Source organism: Lissotriton vulgaris, chromosome 8, assembly GCF_964263255.1.
Source record: "Lissotriton vulgaris chromosome 8, aLisVul1.2, whole genome shotgun sequence".
Classification (NCBI taxonomy): Eukaryota; Metazoa; Chordata; class Amphibia; order Caudata; family Salamandridae; genus Lissotriton; species Lissotriton vulgaris.
In genome coordinates, this window is record NC_141696.1 from 557,329,803 (window position 1) to 557,352,328 (window position 22,526).

Below are 22,526 nucleotides of genomic sequence, written 5' to 3' on the forward strand. Positions count from 1 at the left end.
CAGAGGCAAGAAAAAACGATTATATGCAGGAAACAGAGGCAAGAAAAAACGATCACAAGCAGAGAACAGAGGCAAAAAAAAACGATCACAAGCAGGGAACAGAAGCAATAAAAAACTATCACAAGCAAGGAACAGAGGCAAGAAAAGCGAAAAATACTAGCCGGCTTCACTTACCGGCTCAGGGGGGGGGGGGGGGGAGGGGGAGTCTCTCTCTGTTGCTATATAACTATAACTGTGTAAGATTAGAAAATGCACACAAGAGCGTAGGAGGTCTTTATGGCCTCCTCCCTCATCACATCGACTTTTCACCACCTCTGAGCAACAACTAATGCTCGGAGAAGCCACAATACCTTAAGAATGACCAGTGTGCAATTAGGCCTCTTTGAGGGCAAACTTATGTACTTCAAACTCAGATTCACTTACCGGATGGTTCCGTCATTCCAATTGCGCTTTTTGCCCCAACAGTGTGAAAATCATCCTAGATTTTGCAGACTTGTGTAACACAACGGTAAATTCCTTAATTAGTCAGGGCACCCTCTATCACTAGCCACTCACCGACAAGAGCACGTAAGGCGGTAGGGTCTTCGCTCCCCCATTGCTCTCTCACTCCTGGGAGAGCTTCGCTGGGGGAGCCAGTGTCGCCGCCCTCCTTCACCCAGTCACCATAGGCTGCACGGAGGCTCCTTTCTTTGGCTGCCGGCTCCTGCCTTCTGCTCCCCGGTCTCCGGTGCAGTTCTCTGGCCTCGGGGGAAGCTCAGCGCTGGCCTGGCAACACAGCACACAGCAACAACTAGCCTGGTGCGTAGAAGCTTCTCACTCACACAGCTGCGCCCCTGGTCCTCAGAAGCAGCCCAGGCTGCAAATGTCAACCGGGTGGGCCAGCTGTGGCGTGCAGGGCACTCCCCATGCCCAGGCACAGAGCAGCACTGACACAGGACCCCCACGTAGTCAGTGGGGCCAGAGATGAAGAAGGCAACATTAGTTCGATCCCCGCTGCGCAGTGAGCATGCCTCCCAGGATCCAGGCCACGCAACATGAGTGGTCACGACCATCCGCAACCTCCCACGCTGAGAAATCATTTTCCTCGCTCGCCAACTTGAATTTGGCGAGCGGGAAAAAAACTCCGCTCTGCTGAGATTTTCAAAACTCTGCGTGCTCCGCAGAGTGCCAAAAACTCCACGAACAGAGCGGAGGTCACCGCCCAGGCCCAATAATAATGGAACCATTCCTCATCTGTCTGCTGCACTAATCAAGCAGCCGCACATAGTATAAAAACAGAACTCCATACAGTTAAAACCACCAATGCTACTGCATATGAGCTGACAACGATTATCTGTGGTAGCCAGATAACGTGGCGTCTAGTCCTGGCATAAAAATGAATACATGGGCCGTGTATGAGTTTAAAAATAGCATTGTTGGTTGCACATTGTGTGGTACAATGCAAAACGCCATTGTGTTGTAAAGGCTCTAATCTCCTCTTTTCCCTTGTTTGTTTTCAGTATGCAGACTTGAATCGCCACCTAGATGCCCTGAACGCATGGAGAAATGCTACAGTTCTGAAACCAGAGCATAGCCTAGCATGGAACAACATGATCATCTTGTTAGATAACACAGGTAAAACATTCTTTACAGTATTAAGAATGGATTCCCTTTTCCAGGTCCGGTTCCATGCAGTTTGTTTACGCTTTCTTGAGGATTCCTATGCGCTATAATTTTATTTCATTTTGCAGGTGGAGGAGAAGGGCACGTTATTAGTCCGCACTCTGTATATTGTGGTGTAGGTCGTAAAGTGGTTTTTCCACACAGTTATTTGAAATGTTTTACAGATGAGCTAGAAATAACGCTTTCTCACAATAAGGTGCCAAAGGTGATTAATAGAACATATTTTTCCTTTGATAGCTGTGTGTGACAATCCACTGTCACAGCATGGCAGAGCATCGGCTATTTCACAACTCGTCCACGTGACTAAGAAAGATTTGCAAGACAGGTGACACGTTGAATGTATCTCACAGAAGCAGCAGGTGTCTCTTGAACTGGGAGAGGTGGATGGGAGAGGGAAGGGGGCATTGGGGATAGAGAAGGGACATGGGTACCAGGCAAGAGCGGCTGAAAGGCCACACAGTGAGATGGAGGAATTCTGTTGAAAGGGAAGGATCACAGAGACAGTTGGGGAGAGAGTGAAAAGACAGAGAAGAAATAGTTAAACAAACAAGCCAGGAGCTGCAAGGAAAAGCATAGCCTGTCCTGAGGTGACTTGATAGGGAAGCCAGTGGTCAAAGAGGGGGAAAAATGGAAGGAGGTGGCGTGGTGATTGGACATAGGAGGCAGACATGGAAGGGATTTGGACAGGGAGCAGGCCAGAGTGTGAAAATGGGTTGGGAGAGAGGAGGCAGTAAAGTAAGATTGGATGGGGAAGGTCATTGGACCAGGCCGAAGGGATTGTGTCTGTGCAGGAAGATAGTTGATACACACATAATGGACGGATAATACCCAATTAGGGGAGCTAGGGGGATTTGTCAGCATTGAGCAGAAACAGGAAGGTTCTCATAGGTGTCTACCCACTAGATGTGGGGTTGGAGAGTTTCATCCATGAAAACAAGGTTGTACCTTCATGTTCTGACTTGAACTGAATGGTTGAAGGCCCTGTAGTTATGTTACCCTCAAACTGTGAGAACAAGCACTATCTCTAATGCGTAGCTCCCCACTGACCCTTGCACCTCTGAAGCTATAGTTCTTTTAATAGCCATCTAAGATTATGTCAATTTGCTACTGGAGGCTGTTATAATGTAGCATTTGTATAGCATTAATTTCAGGGTCGAACTGGCAGTTGTGGTCACTGCACATTTCCCCAGTGGGCCGGAAGGGTGGGTGCCGGTTTTGTACCAGCGGGGGCCATTTTTGTTGCTGGGGGACAGGTTTGAGGTTCCGTGACAATTGTAAGTGGTGTTTTCGACTCGCACGAATATGGTCGAGTCTGGTATCTATGAACCGCAAATGACGAGTTTAGTAAGTGTGCGCAGTTTCGCTGTGCTAACTTAAACCGTTCGTTTGTTACATGGGCTTTTCATCTGTACCCACGGGTTCCATCTTAGATACGGCATCCATTTTGTCTCTTGCCCTCAAGTAGTCAGCGAACGGACGCTGTCCGCTTCGCGACCCTGGGACTCTCAAGATATTTGCGGAAGACACATGTCCTTTGAAAGTGTCTTTATGACGAGGGGGTTGCTACTGTAAGGCAGATGGCGCCGCTCGAGGCTCATCTTGCCGCACGGACTTATTGTCTCAGCCGTGCATCTCATTAGGCACGTCCCTTTGATGCCTGTATCTCGTGCTTCCCGATACCTCCCCTTTTACACCCTTTCCGATCTCCCCACTGTCTCCGTCTTCCTCTGCACCTGTCTTCGTTCCTATTTCGATCTACTTTATTGCTGATTGGAATTTGCTAATGGTGGGAAGATGGGTTTTTACAGTTGGGAACCGCCAAATGTTTCCGCACTTATGTTCCGGACCTTATGTGTTTCAAAGTGACCAAAGCGACCCCTCTGAGAGCTAAATGTGGGAACCGGGTTGTAAACTATTGTGTCTCATGTTATCTTATGGGTAAAAACTGTATAAAAGGAGCGATCCACAAAACCAATTTGAAGCAGTCTCCCCGAACTACACTCGATGTACTTCCTGTGACTTCTGTGTTCCCTGCAGTAAATAAACCTTGACTCTTTGACGCCGAAGGAAGTGTCCCGTGTCTCTGTGACTTGTACGCCGGAGCAGGTTACCCACGAAGGTTTCAGGTGTTGTGCCCTGGCACCGCTGGGTCCAAAGGAGCCCAGTCCTTCAGTTGGCGCCCATTACGTGGGGCTGCATCAGTGGTACCGGTCCAAGCCCGACGATCGTGAGGAACTTCGTGTGAAATCTCCGAGGGAAGGTGCACCCCGCTTCATCGATCCTGTTGTCGAAATAAGTGGCCCGAAGACTTTTCCCGCGAAGATTCCCGCCTCCTAACGGCTGCGACGGACTGCTGCCCTGACTGTAGACCTGTTTTTGGCGCCTGGCGTAGACCTTGGTATAGCGAGACGATAGACGGGCCTTCCTGAGGACGCCATTGATCTTTGAGTTAAGTATTTGTGGGTCGCTCCCAGAGTCCTTGGTTGTAAACACTTTAGCGAGTGTTTTTGTTGTAGACACTTTAGCGAGTGTCTTTGTTGTAAACACTTTAGCGAGTGTTTTTGTTGTGCACGCTGTGTGAGTGTTTTTGTCGGTGACACTTTGCTAGCGTACTTTGTTGTTGTATTGTTTGACGACTGCAGCCGCCAAAGACCGAGGGTTTTGTTCTTTGCTGGGACTTGGTAAATCCCGTAACCCTTGAAGTTTGTGAAACTCGGCTAGTGTGCAAGATGCCTGGTCGCAGTACTTTGTTCAGTTGTTTTAGACCTTGTGGTGCGGATTCCCTGCTGGAGGACTCGTGTCCGATACCCCCGGTTGGAACTCCTACTTATGACTTATATAGCAAACATGGGCTAGGCCCGATTGCTTTTAACGATTATTGGATAAAATATACAAAGAAAGACGGCGATCTTCGTTGGCCACCTCACGGTAGCTTCGAAGCGTCGATCTTAGATAATTTGGAAATAAAGTTGTTCGAACGCAAATCTAGGCCGGCCATGTTTGATGCCTTTCGGTTCTGGCGCAAAGAAGCCCGACAGAAAGAAATCAGACAGAATAAACGTAGTGAGCGAGATAATGTTGCTACCATAGTGAAGAAAGCTGAGCAGTTTCAGCGTGATAAGGAGGATAAGGATAAAGAAGTGTTTGAGAGGCTACAGCGTATGTCCATAGATAAATGCTATCCTGCTTTGCCTACGGAGTCGGATAAGAAGGAAGAGGCAGTTGAGGATTCTTTAATGTCCTATCTTATGAAGTCGCCACCTCCGTACGTACAGGGTATCGCAGCTCCTGTGGTCCCTGCCGTACCTGTTCTTCCACCTATTGTTCCTCCACCGGTTCCTCAACCTGCACCCGCTCTTCCGACTGTTCCTGCTCCTTTGCCTGTTTCCATTCCTACTGCTCCTCCGCTTCCACATACTCCTGCTCACGCTACTGCTCCTGTGTTGTTAACCCCTGTTGTTGCTAATGTTTCTACTCCTTCTCTTGTTAGTCCTGTGTCTTACTCTTGTCCCTCTACTCGTAACCGTAATTCCCCCAGTGTGACTAACTTCTTTCAGTCGCTCGGACCTGTTTTTGGGTCTGCTGGTTCTGATGGTCCTCAGAGACGTAGCCAGCTTCCTGCTAATAGAGAACGTGTTGCGCTATGCAATATGGCGATGGGTTGGATAGTAAACCCTGTTAGAAATCCACCTCGTGTTGTCCTCGAAACATTTGATCAATTCAACATACCAACTCAGAGATATGTTTTTGATGAAATGTGCAAGTTCTTACATGATCAGATAGTGGCCTTTGCGCCTGACGAGGTGCTGACCGCCCTGTCTGAACTTCGGCTTCAGTTCGCAACTGGACTGATAGTCGACACTAATGTCCGACGTGCTATTGAGCGGTTACTATCTCTTCGTCCCGCTCCTATTCCTCATGCATTGTTTGTTGAGGACATTGAAAAACAAGATGGGTCTGGCCAATATCCTATGCGTGAAGTTCCGCCGGTTTGGGTACCAGCTGATAATACTGCTGCCCAGCCAGTTCCGGCGCATTTCCAGAGAGTGTGGATACACCTCCCATGGAAACGATCGGAAGTGCTTCAGGTGAAACAAACTTTGCCCGATCCTCGCAAAAATCCTGCTGGGTATTATAAGGAATTGTCGCAGCTCGTAGACGCTACGATAATGAACCTTGCCGATATCGACATGTTGTTTGGCAATGTCGTACCGCAACCGGTATGGGCCAAGATTCGTCACGAAGATCACGCAAATGAATTAGGTGGTGATTGGGCTGCCATTACAGCGGCAGACGCTGGACAAGTGGCTGCTACTAAACCCGATCAGTTGATTGAACTTCTTCCCCAGCGAATCATTACATTAATGAAAACGCTTATGCCAGCTATGAGGGTAAATTGGGACAAGTTGTCAGCCTGTAAGCAGAAGAAAGATGAGAGTGTTTCAGACTTCTTTACGAGGTTTGAGGAAACATTCGTTGATCATAGTGGACAGGATATGGGTACTGAGGGTGGACAACGGTTGTTTGTGGATAAATTCGTATCGAACTTATTGCCAGACTTGAGCCATAAATTGAAGAATTCAGAAAGTGCGTGGGCCGTTTCTACCTCAGCTCAGATATTGGCTACGGCACAATATTACGAAAATAGAGAAAAAGAGGAAACTGACCGTGCTGATAAAAAGACGAAAGAGCTGAAAACTAAAGTGTTGTTGCAACAAGCATATCCGCCGCGTTCTAATCAGAATGCGCCTCAGCAGAATAGATCACAGTCGCAATCGAATCGATCGCAGCCGCGTAACGATTCCTCTTTCCAGAGATCTTCGTTAGGGTACAATCAATGTGCTTATTGTAGACAGGAGGGACACATTAAATTTGATTGTCCCGCTTTAAATGACCGTAATAGTGGTAATTCGTCTAGAGGAGGCCGTGGTGGTTCACAGAATGCATCACGTGGTAGAGGTCGTGGTGCTCAGAACGACCGTTCTGACCATTCATCTAATTCTAATAACTGCTTCGATCAACGTGGATCATCACAAGGACGATCTGCGCAGTACAATGTAGACGATTATTACGTCGATCAGGGAACTGACGATAGTAATTACTAGGACAGCCAAAGACAAGGAGAGGGAGTGGTATCAGTTCCGGTTGATCAGAGAGGGCCTTACGTCGCAGTTGCTACATCGGGCGTCGTTGAGCCTTTTCTGTTGGACACTGGTGCAGCGAAAAGTTCTATCATGCATTCGAAACTCCCTGGCGCACCTTTGTCTGGCTTAACAAATGTTTCCGTTGGATTCTCTGGCGCCCCCGTTAGCAATCCAGTTTCACGCCCTTTGCCCCTTAAAATTGGGCCTCGTGAGCTCGAAGCTCCGTTGATTTTGACCACTGGTTGTGGTGAAAATCTTTTGGGTCTGGATTTGCTTAAACGTTTGTATGCAACTTTGTATTGTTCTCCTGCGGGTGTAAAGCTTACGTTCGGAGAGAGAGTAGTCTCTCCCATGTATCTGTCTCTCGATAAGCTTCCACCGGAATTGGATTCTCTTCCTGCGTCTTTGTGGGCGACGGGTCCAAATGATGTGGGCCTACTTGATATCTCCCCTTATGTTGTTCAGCTGAAATCGAATGTGCGATTGCCACGTATTCCCCAATACCGTATCTCCCTTGATGGTGAACGAGCTTTGTTAGCGATCATCTATGATTTGATCGAGAAAGATGTTATTGAGGAGACTCGGGGAAACGTGTGCAACAGCCCTGTACTGCCCATTCTTAAACGTACTGATCCTACCAAACCGCCTGTTTATCGTTTTGTTATCGATTTACGGGAGGTAAATAAAATTGTGGTTCCTCAATTCCCTGTTGTGCCTGACATCACGGCGCTACTGACTCTGATTCCAGCTACTGCTTCGTGGTTCTCGGTGATTGATTTGAAAAATGCGTTTTTCAGCATCCCGATTGCCGAAGAGAGCAGGGACCTTTTCGGTTTCTCTCTTGGTGGACGTAGCTTCCGGTTCAAACGCGCTCCTCAGGGCTACTGTGAAAGTCCATCGATTTACAGTCAAGCTTTGAAGGGTCAACTAGATGCGTTTAGGTTGCCGGTTGGTGCGGCTTTAATCCAATACGTCGACGACTTATTGGTGGCTGCTGATACTCAGGACATTTGCAAAATTGCTACGGTATCGTTGCTGCAACATCTCTGTGAGTTGAATCACAAGGTGTCACCTTCTAAACTCCAATATTGTTGTCAAGAAGTAACCTATCTAGGTCACTTATTGTCAAAGGAGGGAAGGAGATTGACCCCGGAGAGAATTGCAGCGATTGCGCGAATGGCTGTGCCAAAAACCCAAAGAGATGTGCGTGCCTTTCTAGGTATCACGTCGTACTGTAGGCAGTGGATTCCTAATTTTTCATTGCTAGCGAAACCATTGGTGGCTCTTACGTGCAAGGATGTTTCAACCCCTTTACCATGGACGGAAGAATGTCAGAAAAGTTTTTCTGAATTACGTGATTCATTGTGTTCGGCTCCTGTGTTAGGTACTCCTGATTACAGCAAGCCGTTCACGTTATATGTTCACGAAAGGGAAGGTTGTGCTTTGAGTGTCTTAACGCAACCTTTTGGTGGTAAGCAACGTCCATGTGCATATTTTTCCTCGACCTTAGACCCAGTAGCTAGAGCATTGCCGAGTTGTTTGAGAGCAACTGCGGCAGCTGCGGTCTCTATCCGGCAATCAGCAGGATTGGTCATGGATAATATGCTTACGGTGATGGTTCCGCATGCAGTCGATACTCTTTTGAATCGAACGAAAACTCAGCACTTGACGAGTGCGAGGTTATCTGGGTACGAATTGACGCTCTTGGCAAGCCACATTCAGATAAAACGTTGTAATGTCCTAAATCCGGCAACTTTGTTACCAATTAGTGCAGAGTCAGATGAAGTAGCAGAACATGACTGTTACTTGCGGACAGAGGAGGAAACAAAGGGTCGAGTGGACCTTAAAAACACCCCATTGGAAGACCCGGAGGGCACTCTGTATGTGGATGGGTCATGTTTTAAATTACCGAATGGTGATGTGACTACTGCTTATGCTGTTGTGACGTTGAATACTGTTGTTGAGACTGCGAGATTGAATCAGAATTCTGCCCAAGCTGCAGAGCTGATTGCTCTTACTAGAGCATGTGTATTAGCAAAAGATAAACGTGTGAATGTGTACACCGATAGCCAGTACGCTTTCGGTGTAGCGCATAGCTTTGGACGGTTGTGGCGAGAGCGTGGTTTCTTCACGTCACATGGCACGAAAATACAGCATGGCCAGCTTGTGAACGATCTTTTGGATGCATTGACTTTGCCTGCTCAAGTTGCAATTGTTAAGTGTAGTGCGCATCGTAAAGTGACGGATGATGTTGGTCGTGGTAATGCGTTTGCAGATGAGATTGCTAAGGAGACTGCCCGGAACCTTAGCACTCGAATGTATGTGACGAGTTCGGTTAGGTGGCCTACAGAATCGAGTATGTGTGAGGATACTATAGAGAGTGTGAAAGCAATACAGAATGAGGCCACTGATACTGAAAAGACGAAGTGGAAAGAAAGTACGGGAAGGTTGGATGTGAATGGTTGCTGGATTGATTTGTCGGACCAGAAAAGATGGATGTTGCCTGATGCGTATGTACTGGCCGTTGTGACAATGGCACACGGGTTAGCACATATTAGCGCGAAAGGTATTTGTAAGTTGTTGGCTGCTGTGTGGAAGAATGATGGCATTACGAAATGTGCTGAACGCTTGGTGAAGAATTGTATGGTGTGTATAATGTACAATCCTGGCAAAGGAACTCCAACTCCCCCTGGCAGTTTTGCTCCTCCTTCGTATCCCTTTGAGGTGATCCAATTGGACTTCATCCATATGGAGCGATGCAATAACCTGAAATACGTTTTGGTTGTGGTTTGCGCATTCTCCCGATGGATCGAGGCCTATCCCCTCAAAGATAATACTGCTTTGTCTACTGCGAAAATCCTACTGAAGGAATACTTTCCTCGGTATGGAATGCCTAGAGTCGTGTGGTCTGATAACGGAAGTGAGTTTGTTGGAAGTGTGATGAAGAGTGTGTGTAAGGGCCTTGGAATTAATCAGAAATTCCATAGCGCCAATCATCCCCAGTCAGCTGGATTGGTTGAAGGGTACAATGGCACCCTTAAACTAAAACTAGCGAAGATTCAGGCTACGACTGGACTTTCGTGGCCTGACGCTTTGCCTCTAGCATTACTGTCAACTAGGGCGACTGTACACTCCCGAATAGGGCTTAGTCCCTATGAAATAGTGTTCGGCCGTCCTGCGAATGTGTGGGGGGTTCCTAGGCCAGGAATATTCGTTGATCTTGAGTATCCGATGTTGATTGACTACTTACATGACTTGACTGCTAAACTGAGGTTAATTCATCAACAGGTTTACGACGCCTTGCCGACGCAGACGGAGGGTCCAGGCCACCAGCTCCAGCCCGGGGATTGGGTGGTTACCCGTAACTTCTCACGCAAGAACAATCTGGACCCCCGTTTCACCGGACCTTACCAGGTGCTCCTGGCCACGAGGACTGCCGTTCGTCTTGAGGGGCGGAAGAATTGGGTACATGCTACCCATTGTAAGCGAGTCCCTATTCCTTTGCCGGCAGACCCGTGGGTGAGGAAAGGTATTGCGTCAACAGAAACTGAAACATTGCCGGCGTTTGTACCTTTTAGCGACGCACAGCTTGTTGGAGAACCCTCAGCGCAGCAGAAAGCCACTGTTGAACACTTGTCAGCAAAAGACTCAAGACCAAATCAACAAACTGATCAGCAGGACGCTGTCTCTTCAACGGATCCTTTGTTCGACGAGCAGACACGTCCCGGGAAACATCGATATTCTTTGCGTTCTCATACTAAGGACAAATAAAATTTTCTTGCTTTGCTGAATTTGATAACTGCAATATCCTCGTTTCCCCTGATCAACTTTGAACATTCGTATCATTGAAACTTGTTTTGTACATATATCAAGCTTCTTCCTTGTATCTTTTTCCTTCCACAGCTGAGAAATATTGTGCTAAATAAAATACATATTGTGTATTGAGGGCCGTAGGGCCGCGCGCGTACTTCCTTCTGGACAGTAGGTCTTGACGCTAGGTTAAAGGCCGTCGGTTCCTAGGAACTCCTGGGGATTGACTATTGCTGCACAGAACGAAGTGCGTCAAGAAACGTTGCGGACGGTCGTAGGGAAATGGCAGTTTCGAAGCTGAATGATTTGGAGGGAACTCAGGCGTATAGAGTCCAGCTGCAGAAACTTAGTCGTACTAAATGTATTGTATTCCAATTGTTTGTATTGTTTCTGACTGCTTCTGCATTTTTGGCGGGTGGGGTGTATTACACTATGTCTTACTTTTTACTTCCTACCCCTACTCCTACTCCTTACCCTAACCTTACTTCTACTGCTTCTACTGCTTCTCCCCATTCCTTTCATATGTTACCGGAACACGAACAGGCTAGACGTGTAGAATTCCGCAACAATTCCTTTATCCAGCTCCTCCATCAGCATCAGTTAGTGGTTAACACTACTAATTGTTGGGTGTGTGGGTTGATGCCACATACTACGGGTAAGGGAATTCCATATCTGGTGTTACCGTATAGTTCCCAAGGGTCAGCTCGAGCATTCCAAACAATGCTTCGAAGCGCACTGGGTTTCCACCCCACTCAAGAACAACGTTCCCCCAACTCTGGTCCTACCTCGTATCAGTGGTTGTTATCGATGGCAATAGAGGATATGGAAGATGAGATCCATGATCCTTTTCTCATCCCTAAAGAAGAGGTACAAGCCTATAGGGTCCTAAGTAGAGGGGAATATAGTATGTTCACTAATGAAAAGCAGCTTACAAGCTCGCCTCCAATATGGGTCGTACCCCACACTGGTAATCTTTGTCTTGTGGGTCGTGGTTCGCAAGCCTCACTTGGAGCAAGTGCTTGCACTGAAAGTTACGTTCTGCCAATGTCCCCGACCCCTGTGTTTCTGGCTGCCAAGGGTACATACTTTATTTGTCATGATCGTGCATACACATGGTTGCCCGCAGACTTCATGGGCTCATGTTTCGTTGCAAATCTGTTGCCTCCGACGTTCACTGTAGATGCCGATTACCATAAGACTAGAGTTGTACGAGGCGTAATTAGCGAAGAGGATACTGCCGGTCAAGAGGCAGGAGACTTTTTCAAGGGTTTCCTCCCGTTTTGGGGACCTATGGTTAATAGTAGGAACCTGAGACATTTGACTCGAGTGGTAGAATCGACAGCTAATATTACTGCCAGTGCCCTTGGTAATATCACCTCAGAACTTCAGGCGGAGAGACTTATGACGTTACAAAACCGTATGGTTTTAGATGTCGTCTTGGCAGATCGCGGTGGGGTATGTAAAGTGATCCATTCGAGCTGTTGCATTTTCATTCCAGATAATGCTCCTACTGTCTATCAAGCCATCTCGAAGTTGCATAAGATCTCCGAATCCATACACGTGGATGTAGGGGATTGGACACTACTTGGATGGTTTTGGGGCCTGGTATCAACTTGGGGTTGGAAGATTCTGATGATCATCGGGGTTGTGGTAGTGTTCCTGTTCACGTGTTGCCTTTGTGTACAGTGTGGTCCTGCCTTATGTGGCCTCTGTGCTACAACGTGTATGAGACAACCATCTGTTACCAAGGGGACTCGGTTGGACAGAGCTATGCTACAACGACATCTTGATGGTCTGATGAATATCGAATATGATTCCGACTAGTGCTTGCCTACATGAGGGCAAAAGGAGCGTCTGAGGTTCCGTGACAATTGTAAGTGGTGTTTTCGACTCGCACGAATATGGTCGAGTCTGGTATCTATGAACCGCAAATGACGAGTTTAGTAAGTGTGCGCAGTTTCGCTGTGCTAACTTAAACCGTTCGTTTGTTACGTGGGCTTTTCATCTGTACCCACGGGTTCCATCTTAGATACGGCATCCATTTTGTCTCTTGCCCTCAAGTAGTCAGCGAACGGACGCTGTCCGCTTCGCGACCCTGGGACTCTCAAGATATTTGCGGAAGACACATGTCCTTTGAAAGTGTCTTTATGACGAGGGGGTTGCTACTGTAAGGCAGATGGCGCCGCTCGAGGCTCATCTTGCCGCACGGACTTATTGTCTCAGCCGTGCATCTCATTAGGCACGTCCCTTTGATGCCTGTATCTCGTGCTTCCCGATACCTCCCCTTTTACACCCTTTCCGATCTCCCCACTGTCTCCGTCTTCCTCTGCACCTGTCTTCGTTCCTATTTCGATCTACTTTATTGCTGATTGGAATTTGCTAATGGTGGGAAGATGGGTTTTTACAGTTGGGAACCGCCAAATGTTTCCGCACTTATGTTCCGGACCTTATGTGTTTCAAAGTGACCAAAGCGACCCCTCTGAGAGCTAAATGTGGGAACCGGGTTGTAAACTATTGTGTCTCATGTTATCTTATGGGTAAAAACTGTATAAAAGGAGCGATCCACAAAACCAATTTGAAGCAGTCTCCCCGAACTACACTCGATGTACTTCCTGTGACTTCTGTGTTCCCTGCAGTAAATAAACCTTGACTCTTTGACGCCGAAGGAAGTGTCCCGTGTCTCTGTGACTTGTACGCCGGAGCAGGTTACCCACGAAGGTTTCAGGTGTTGTGCCCTGGCACCGCTGGGTCCAAAGGAGCCCAGTCCTTCAGGTTTTGCAGCCTTGCTGCAAAATCGGCCCCTTCTAACAAAAGCGCAGCAGCGTTCCAGCCCTGGCAATTACATCCGAACCCCCCACCCCCCCCTTTTGGGGGCCGGTCAGATGTAATTGTCAGGGCTGGTTAGCCATCCCCGTCTAGCCCTGACTAAGAGGGGCACTGAGTGCGTTTCTATACATGTAGTAAGCTACACCACGTAGGTTGTGTGGTTGGGAGTGTGTTTTTGTTTCAAGCCTGTATGGAAGTGTTGTCATGTTGTGCATGATGAGTAGCGAGGTTAGTTTTCATGTTATGGGTCGCAGCTTCTGGTGGTTTGATGGGTGTGAGTGTTAAACATACAAAAACCCGCTTCTCCTCAGGGGCAATGGAATGCTGTATGCCCAAACACCAAAAAGGGGGGTAATCAGAGAAGCACCAGTAATCCATACAACGAGATGTGTGAGACAGAGGTACTGTTGAATAGGTAAAATGATACCAGAAGGGCAAACATGGGGCCAGGTGACAAAAACACTATTCATGCACCATTTTAATGTATTTATTTATTATATACTGTCTAGTGCTGAACAAATACACCCCATAAAGGAGGACGGTTGTGGAAGAGCAATCAAAGCTGGCAACCTGAGCAAAAACTACACATATTTTAAAAAGCCCAGATTCTATCCACTCCTTCTAGGGTGAAGGGAAGCCAAAATGTGAGTATGTGTTCATGCCCCAAGCCCCTCGCATGCTCTCAAATGGTCTCAGAGGCAGGAGAGTACTAGTTGAGTGACCACTAGTGAGGCCATCGCACAAACAGTACCTAGAGGGATACTCTGCACAATGCAAGGAGAGAAATGAAGCGCTTGGTAGATTGCTGCCCTGACAGTGCCAGAGGGAATCCACTTGCCTTGAGTTACTGTGCTGTCCCACTGCTCTATGCGTGCCCAATACTTCTTGTGGATCTCAGAGTGCCTTGTTCATTGTAGTTTACATAATGAGGCATCCTTCTGTCCTTCTAGAACTCCCTCCCAGAACAACTTCCACTGTCATTATTAATAGTTAATCGCATTTCAGGATAGAAGAGGCAATGTAGTGAAAGGAGACTTACCCGGCTTCCATTATTTCGTCTAGCACAGCAGCTTTCCACTAGTTAGGTATTTTTCAATTTGCTCAGTCTTATTTGTCCAGATGATCTAACAGTGCAGTTACCTAATGCCCTGCACAAAAAGTGAGTTAATTCATACCAATCTGTGGTAGTATCATGTGGTCTAAAAATCTCACAGCACAGCAGTAGTGAAGTGCAAACGTGCATTATTTGTGCTACAGTTTCCTTCTGCTGCCCATCATCCACTGGGCCTCATCTGTTCTAGCCAAGTACTATACTGGTATAATTTTAACCTAGATTAGCTAGCCAGGTGGCAACGCAAAGTCCTAAAAGAACGGTTTGGCTTAGTGTGCAAGTTTTCGTCCTCCAAGGACATGTGACCTGCTCAGGGCTTGAGAGATGAAGATCCATCAAAGGGCATATCCATTAGTGATGCCTGTACATAGCAGGAAAAACATGTGGACCTCTTCTAGGCATGTCTACGAAGGACAATGCTGGTACTGATGGCCTGCCAATGCAGTGCATGGTATCCAAATTGGAGTAGACAACATACTTGGCCGCATCCTGCCTACTACTGATTGTCTAGAGAGGCTTAAGATCTGGGACTGCCAGCAAGATCTTGCTGGCCATGTTTCTAGGGCATGTGTGTATCATCCCAACAGACAGATTGCTTTTAGTGATCATAATGGAAGGCTGGCAGAGGAAAACATATGCTTGCCTAAGAACACATTGTTTTTAGATTCTCTAGCCAGATGATTGGTTGGCAATGAGTACAGTTCACATTACTGGTTGAGTCCTTTACAATGAGACTTTTCGGAGTAGGATGCTTGGTGGAAAAGTCCAGATCACCAAGCGCTGACCTATGACATCTGGTAACCTGCAGGCCAACAGACGGGCCAGAACATGGTTTTCGACCATATAGCCTTCAGAGCCTCAATGAGGGCATCATTAAATAGAAGCAATAGCTCAAATGCTGCATAATGTTTTGTCTCAATGGAGAGAAACTGTAATTCTAGTGCCTCGGCTGCCCATCGAATCACAACTGCAAGTGAGGCCCTTACTTCCATTGGTGGCCCATGTGGTGAGTCAAGCTGTGTCTCGTGAGGTAACAAGGCTACTGTTGTTCTGTATATGTGACAGACATCTGCTTCCTGTTGTCTGGGCATTGATGTAATAGACATATACTTCCTGTTGTCTGAGCATTGCTTGAGTCCTGTGGTTTTCCATAGAACAATGTGCCTACCAAAAGCGACCAGATTTTGGAGTGGTTACAAAATTGACAAAGTTGGGAGCAGAGCTCTGGATTTCACGCAGGAAGGTACATCAAGAAAGGAACTGATGTCAGAACGCAGGGATTGCACTAATGTATTGCTCTACTCTGTCACTTCCAGGGTTGTGTGGAGTCAGTGTGGTACCTGGGGGATATTGAACATATGAGGAAATTGCAGGTAGATAGTTACACCGGAAACGGCATTTAGGGAAGCTAAGCAGCTTGTTCATGCTTCCCCTTTCTGCCACATCATCAGATGACAGTAACCAGACAGGCCGACTGGCCCTAGCCAGCATAGATGATGCTTGGCTATCTGTTTTCTCAGAGATCTGCACGGGCAGACCACAGTGCCCTCTTCTGGGTAGCCCCACTTGCCTTCTCTCACCTGCTAGGCCATCAGTGTGCTTGAGGTATTTTACTTATTGGCAGCCAGATGATGGTTGTAGGGTGGGGTGGAATATGCCCTACTCCAGGACAGCACGGGTACGTGGGGGCTCCAGAGTGCCAAGGATTGGGCTGCACTTCGTGCTTAGTGGGAGAAGCTCCCAGTCAGGAGTGCCTCTCTGCGCCCAGTAGAACAGTTTGTAATAAGGATTAACTCTTGCAAACCACTGCAAGGACAAGGAATGAACTGGCAGAATGTGCTAACCAGGTGTACTTACCACTTAGTAAGATTTCAGCGCTAGATGTAACATTTGAGTCAATGTTATTACGTTTCCCAAAGGGGATCTTTTTGTACATAACATATTTATGAAATTAGAAAAAATATTAAACCATCCCTGGCAATATTATTTTATTAGTGTTTTTGCCCAATCCCTATAAGAAAATATCACACATTCCAGAGTTAAGGCAACTTCCAGACTTCAATAATAAAGAATCCATTGGTCCCTAGGAATATATATATATATATATATATATATATATATATATATATATATATATATACAGGTAAACGGCGCAAAACAACAGGAAAACACAAATTGAGGAAGTCCTATTTAAGAGGACGGAATCCCATCACCCACCGAAGTGGCATGCTTCATCAGTTGGGATCTCCTCTTGGCTGCACCCTGGTCCAGCCAAGGAGCTACAACTCCTTGCTAGTGTAAAGGAGGAGCTCGCGGATGTTTTTAGAATTTATCAGAGAGCTAGAACTCCTAAGATCGATGGAGCATGAAACTGTGTGGTGAAAGTACGTGATGCAGTGTATGAAATAAGTGTTATAAAATTGACAACCAGGAGAAAAACGAATTTATTAGGTATCCCGTGGTGTCAAGAGTTAAAAGCAGTAAGAGTGCGGTCTGAATAAATGTAAAGCGCGCTGGTGAAAAATGCTGGAAAGGTCTACATGTTTCAGCCAATCTATTTTTTTTGTTGAACATTTTTATTTCCTTTTTGCACAATAAAATTCAACAATCTACATTATCAATTGGCTTACCACCTACATCATACATCACGGCATCCGTATGAATTTCCATTATAACTGTACATATTACAGTACATCATTATGCGCTAGCCCCTTACCATCTCCCCAACACTCGTTACCATTTATCAATGACCTCTTTTAATCCTGCCCGTGACGGTGCCTTGTTCACGGGCTGTTGTCCATGCTTGAGTCTATTCGCGGAGGCTCGCATAGATTCCCTCTGAATTCGTTCCACTTTCCCCAGATTCTGAACTATTTCTTAGGGCAGCCTCTATGGTGTATACCGCCCTTTCCGCCACCATTGCGATATCCATGTCATTTCTCCATTGCTGGTATGTGGGGAGCACTCCAAAACCCCAGTTCCTAGCTATGTTTCTTTTTGCTATCGTCATCCCTAGCGTGGCCCAGTTTTGCATTGCTAAGTTTAAGTCTGTGGGCTCCCAAGTGATCAGGAGGCATCTCTTGGAATCCGGCGGAACCTCCGCCCCCCCCCACCTGTGAAACCACATTCATTACTCGTTTCCAGTAGGATTGTATTTGTGGGCATTCCCATATTATGTGATTGAATGTTTCGGCGAGTCCACAGTTTCGCAGACATAGTGAGTCAGGCGCATGCCCCAGCTTATGTAGTGTAGTGCTTGAATAGTATATGCGGTGAAGCACCTTAAGTTGTATTAATGTGAGCTTAGATGGAATCGCTCCTTCCCGGGGCGAAGCCAGCGCGTCCTGCCAGTCTGAGTCCTCCATGTCTCCTAGTTCTGTCTGCCACCTGTCCCTGAGTGTCGTCGTGGGGTCTGGTTGGTTGTTCACTATCTTACGATACGTCTGGGATATGGTCTTTTTTCCATATGGTCAGTGAGGAGTCTGTCCTCAAGAGGCGAGGCCTCTGCTAATTGTGTGTCGGGGGGATCACACTCTTGAGCGCGTCTGATTTGTATATATCTATAGAGCTCCGTCTCTGCCATTCTGTACGTTTCTCGCAGTTTTGCGAAGGGAAGAACCTCCCCTTTCACCCATAGATCTCCTATTTTGGAAAAACCAATGAGGTCCCATTTCTCGAACCCCTTTGTGTTGGCTAAAATGCCTAAATGTCGGGTCTCCCAAAGGGGGGTGGCCTGTGTCAATACTCCCTCCCATCCCAACTCTCTCTGCGCTGTATGCCATATTTTGATTGTGTGAGCTGTCGGCCCTGTGAGTGTGTTCTTTCTCTTATTCGTATAGAGGGCTTTCATCAGGTGATCAGTGGGCAAGACGTATCTATACATTCTGAATGCCGGTTCTTCCTGTGGGGCATGTAACCATTGGTTTATCACCACAAGCTGCGAAGCCCAGAAGTACAATTTCACGTTAGGTAGTGCAATTCCCCCATCAAACCAGCTGCGGACCAGTTTATGTTGTGCTATCCGTGCTGTTTTCCCATCCCACAATAAAGTGGAGACGTCCGCATCGATTGCTTTAAAATATGAGGGGGGGAATAGGAATGGGGTATTTTGGAGGGCATATAAAAACCTGGGCAGGGCCATCATCTTAAAGAGTGCGGCCCTCACCCGTAGCGACAATGGAAGTGACCTCCAGTGTTTAACATTGTTACAAAACTTTACAAGTGGCCGCATCAGGTGTTCTTCTACAAAACGTGTCACCTGTGGTGTAGCGTAGATTCCCACATATTTAAACCCCCTAGTCGCAATTTGTAGCTCGCATCCCTACGGCAGCTTGGGTGTGGGACCATGTAAAACATAAAGAAGTGATTTTGACCAGTTTATAGTGTACCCTGACACCCTCCCGTATGCAGTACAGATATCCAGTAAGCACACCAATGACCTTGCCGGTGACGTCAGATATATTAACACATCATCCGCACATAGCGAAATTCGGTCTTCCCAGTCTGCCTCCCATCTCATCCCCCGGATCATCATGTCCTGTCTTATCCAGGCCGCTAGCGGTTCCAGTATCAACGCGAAAAGGATTGGTGACAGCGTCCAGCCCTGTCTTGTGCCCCTTCCCAGTGTAAACTCTCTTGAGCCATTTGCTACTACCTATGCTGGGGGCACTGTGTATAGTAATTTAATCCATGCGCAATATTTCGGGCCAAACTATATCTTTTGGAGTACTGCGAACAAAAACGGCAATTCCACGAGGTCAAACACCATTGTGGCGTCTAACAAGAGAATAGCTGCATCTTCTTGGATCATTGGTATGCGAGCCAATACTCCATGCAGAAGTCTTAAGTTGAGGGAGGATTTGCGCCCCGGCATAAACCCTGATTGATCTGGGTGGATTAGTGTCTTAAGGTGAGGGTGCAGACGGAGCGCTAATGCTTTTGCTAGTATCTTGGCCTCTGCATTTATCAAGGATATTGGGCGGTAGGATGAGCTATGTAGTGGTGGCTTACCTGGCTTATATATTGCTACGATGGTGGCTAGGCGTTGATCTTTTGGTAACGTCCCCTTTTCAAGACTCTCGTTATACATATTAAGTAAGTGGGGCATGATCGATCCTGCTACCTTTTTGTATAATTCAACCAGCAGGCCATTAGTCCCATTGCCTTCCCTGTGTGAAGTGCCAAAAGTGCCACCCCCAATTCTTCGGTTGTAAATGCTGCTTCTAATTCCAACATTTCTTCCTGTGCTAGTGTAGGCAGTTTGATGTCGTGGAGAAACTGTATGTTCTCATCAACGGTGACTGTGGCTTGCGGCGTATATACCGTTTTATAATGTGTGGCTAGCCCTTCCGCTATGAGTTGTGGGTCTGTTGTGGTGATGTCGTCCTCTAGCGTCAGTTGGGCAAATCATCTGCTCACCCTCTCTTTCCTTTCCAGTCATGTCAGCAGTCTACCTGTCTTATCTCCTAGTTCGTAAAGCCTATGCTGAGTCGCAGTGTGTCTAGCTTTCGTGTCTTCCCATGCAAACGTTCTATGTTCCTGACATGCTAATGTTAGGGCTTGTGCTGTGGTGTCGTTAGTGTTAGCAGCGTGGGCTATCTCCGTCCTCTGTACTTCCTCTTCCAGAGTGTCTAGGTGTTGTCTTTGTTCCCTTTTGTGGCTGGTGATTATGGACATAGCTTGGCCCTGAATCACCGATTTGTATGCCTCCCATAAAATGCTTGGTGATTCCACAGAGTGATTGTTCTCTGCGAAGTATTGCCCAGTGGTTTTCACAAGTGCTCTACCAATCTTAGGGGCCTTTAGATATCCTGGGTAGAGCATGAAGATCTGTTTTCTACCTGGAACCTGTGATGTATATGTGAATTGTATTGGGGAGTGGTCTGAGATGCCCCTTGGTAAGTGTTATATATCAATGATCCTTTCCGGGGTTATTGCTAGGGTCAAGATGTAATCAATCCGTGACAGACTGTTGTGCACCTTGGAGTGAAAGGTGTATTGTTGCTCGGTGGGGTTTCTCACCCGCCATATGTCGATCAGTCCCAGCGCATCAATTAATTCCTTCAGAGCCTGATTGGGTCTAGAAGGTTCTCTGGGCGGTCTGTGGTCTATGGCAGTGTTTATTACTGCATTAAAGTCCCCACCCACAATCAGTTCCCCTTCTGAATACCAAGCAGGAATTTCCCAAGATCATGGAATGCTGTATGGTGGAGTGTGGGGGATGTAGACTGAAACCCCATTATACAGTTAGTCTTCCCATTGACATGACAATGCTGAGAAGCGTCCCTGGTTGTCCGTCCATGTCCCTTTCAGTATCAGGGGCGAGCTTTTATGAACCAATATGCCCACTCCCCGGGAACCGAGGTCAATTCTGAATGAACCACCATTTTGAACCCCAAACGGTCCAACGCTTTACAAGCTGTACCCACCAGATGTGACTCCTGGATTTGTGCCACTGTTGGGCCTTGCGTTTTAAGTACTGGAGAACTAGTCCCCTCTTTATCTTATTGCCTATCCCATTGACATTCCAGGATATGACAGACAGGGGGGGGGACGGCGCCCGTGGTGTCAGAGAGCCGGTGTTCGAGTCTTCACGTCATGGTGTTGTATGTGTCATGTGTATCTATTACAATTTTACTATGAACAGAATCGTAATATAGGCCATGTGTCCAAGCATAATGTTCGATGTCCGAAACCTTTCATGGAGAAGAACCAAAACAGTTAAATTAAAACAGAACCTGTCAATTCTCATGTTTTCCCCAACCTTAACCCCCCACCCTGCCTCCCTGCCCGGCGGTTCTGGAACTGCCCGCCACCCGAACTGAGCAGAGTGCTTGAAATCCCTAACTAGTCTTGTCTCACACGGGGGTGAGTCTTTCCGTGACCAGACCAAGACCCTCCCATCAGAAAAGTCTATTGGTACAGTATTGCGTATAGTTCGATAGATCCTACCTGCGAGGGCCCAATTCTTAGTCGCGGTCTAGCAGCGGGCAGTGTTCTAGTTCTAGTTCCGACTCCTGATAAGGGTCTCTCGTTAGCAACACGGATTCAATGTCTCAGTCTGTCGACTTCAGTCTTCGTGCTCTTCGCGTTATCGATGTCCTGAGTCCCAATTGTGCATCAGTGTGTCGTCTTTCTTGGCATCCATCTTCACTCCTCAGCTGGCGTTTTGTGAGTTTTCCCGAGTCTTGTATCCCTTGGCCGGATTCAATCCCTCTAGCCAGTCCTGCACCGCTGCTGGTTTCTCGAAGAACCATGTCTTCCCTTCAGATTCAACTCACAGTTTCGCCGGAAAAAGCATTGATTATTTTAGTTCTCTCGTACGCAGTTCCCTTTTGCAGTTTCCTTTTGACTTCAGCGAAACTGCGCCGTTGTTGTGTAACCGCTGCTTTATAATCAGAGTAAAGAGTAACTTCGGAGTTGTCGATTTTTATCGGCAAGGCTATGCGTGCTGCTTAAAAAATGGCGTTGCGGTCCCAAAAGTTGAAAATGTGTGCCAAAATTGGTCTTGGAGGCGCCCCCGGGTGGGGTCTGCCCCCCGGTACACGGTGTGGCCTCTCCACCGAAAAATAATTGGACAGTCCTTATGGCTGCAGCTGGTTCTTGATCGAGTGTTCTACGAAGAGATCTAGGGCTGGTCCACCTGCCTTTTCTGGTATACCAACTAGGCGCACGTTGTTACGCCGGGAGCGGCCTTCCTGATCGTCCAGCTTAGCCTTTATCATTTTATTGTCCGCCTCTAGTTGTTGTATTTGCTGCTGCAATGTTGCCGTATCCGTGGACTGCCCCGCCGTCGTCTTTTCCACATCGACTAACCTGTCTGACATTTTCGCGAAATCAGCCCGTAATAAGGAAATGTCTGTAGAAATTGAGCCCACCGAGGACTGCATCGTTCGCAGGGCCGTCATCACATCATGGAGGGTCACTACATCAGTGACATCTGGTTTGTCTGCCGTCCGGGTGGCAGCCTGCGT

The 22,526-nt window shown here is 47.2% G+C and overlaps 1 protein-coding gene across 1 annotated transcript in view; it reads left to right on the forward strand.

Annotated features, from left to right (window-relative positions):
• The window catches only part of TMTC4 (transmembrane O-mannosyltransferase targeting cadherins 4), a 996,962-nt gene that overhangs the window by 837,952 nt on the left and 136,484 nt on the right, over positions 1-22,526 (forward strand). The window contains exon 15 of the mRNA XM_086934371.1: positions 1,500-1,614. Coding sequence (XP_086790497.1) covers positions 1,500-1,614 — 115 coding nt within the window. The remainder of the gene's footprint in view (positions 1-1,499; positions 1,615-22,526) is intronic.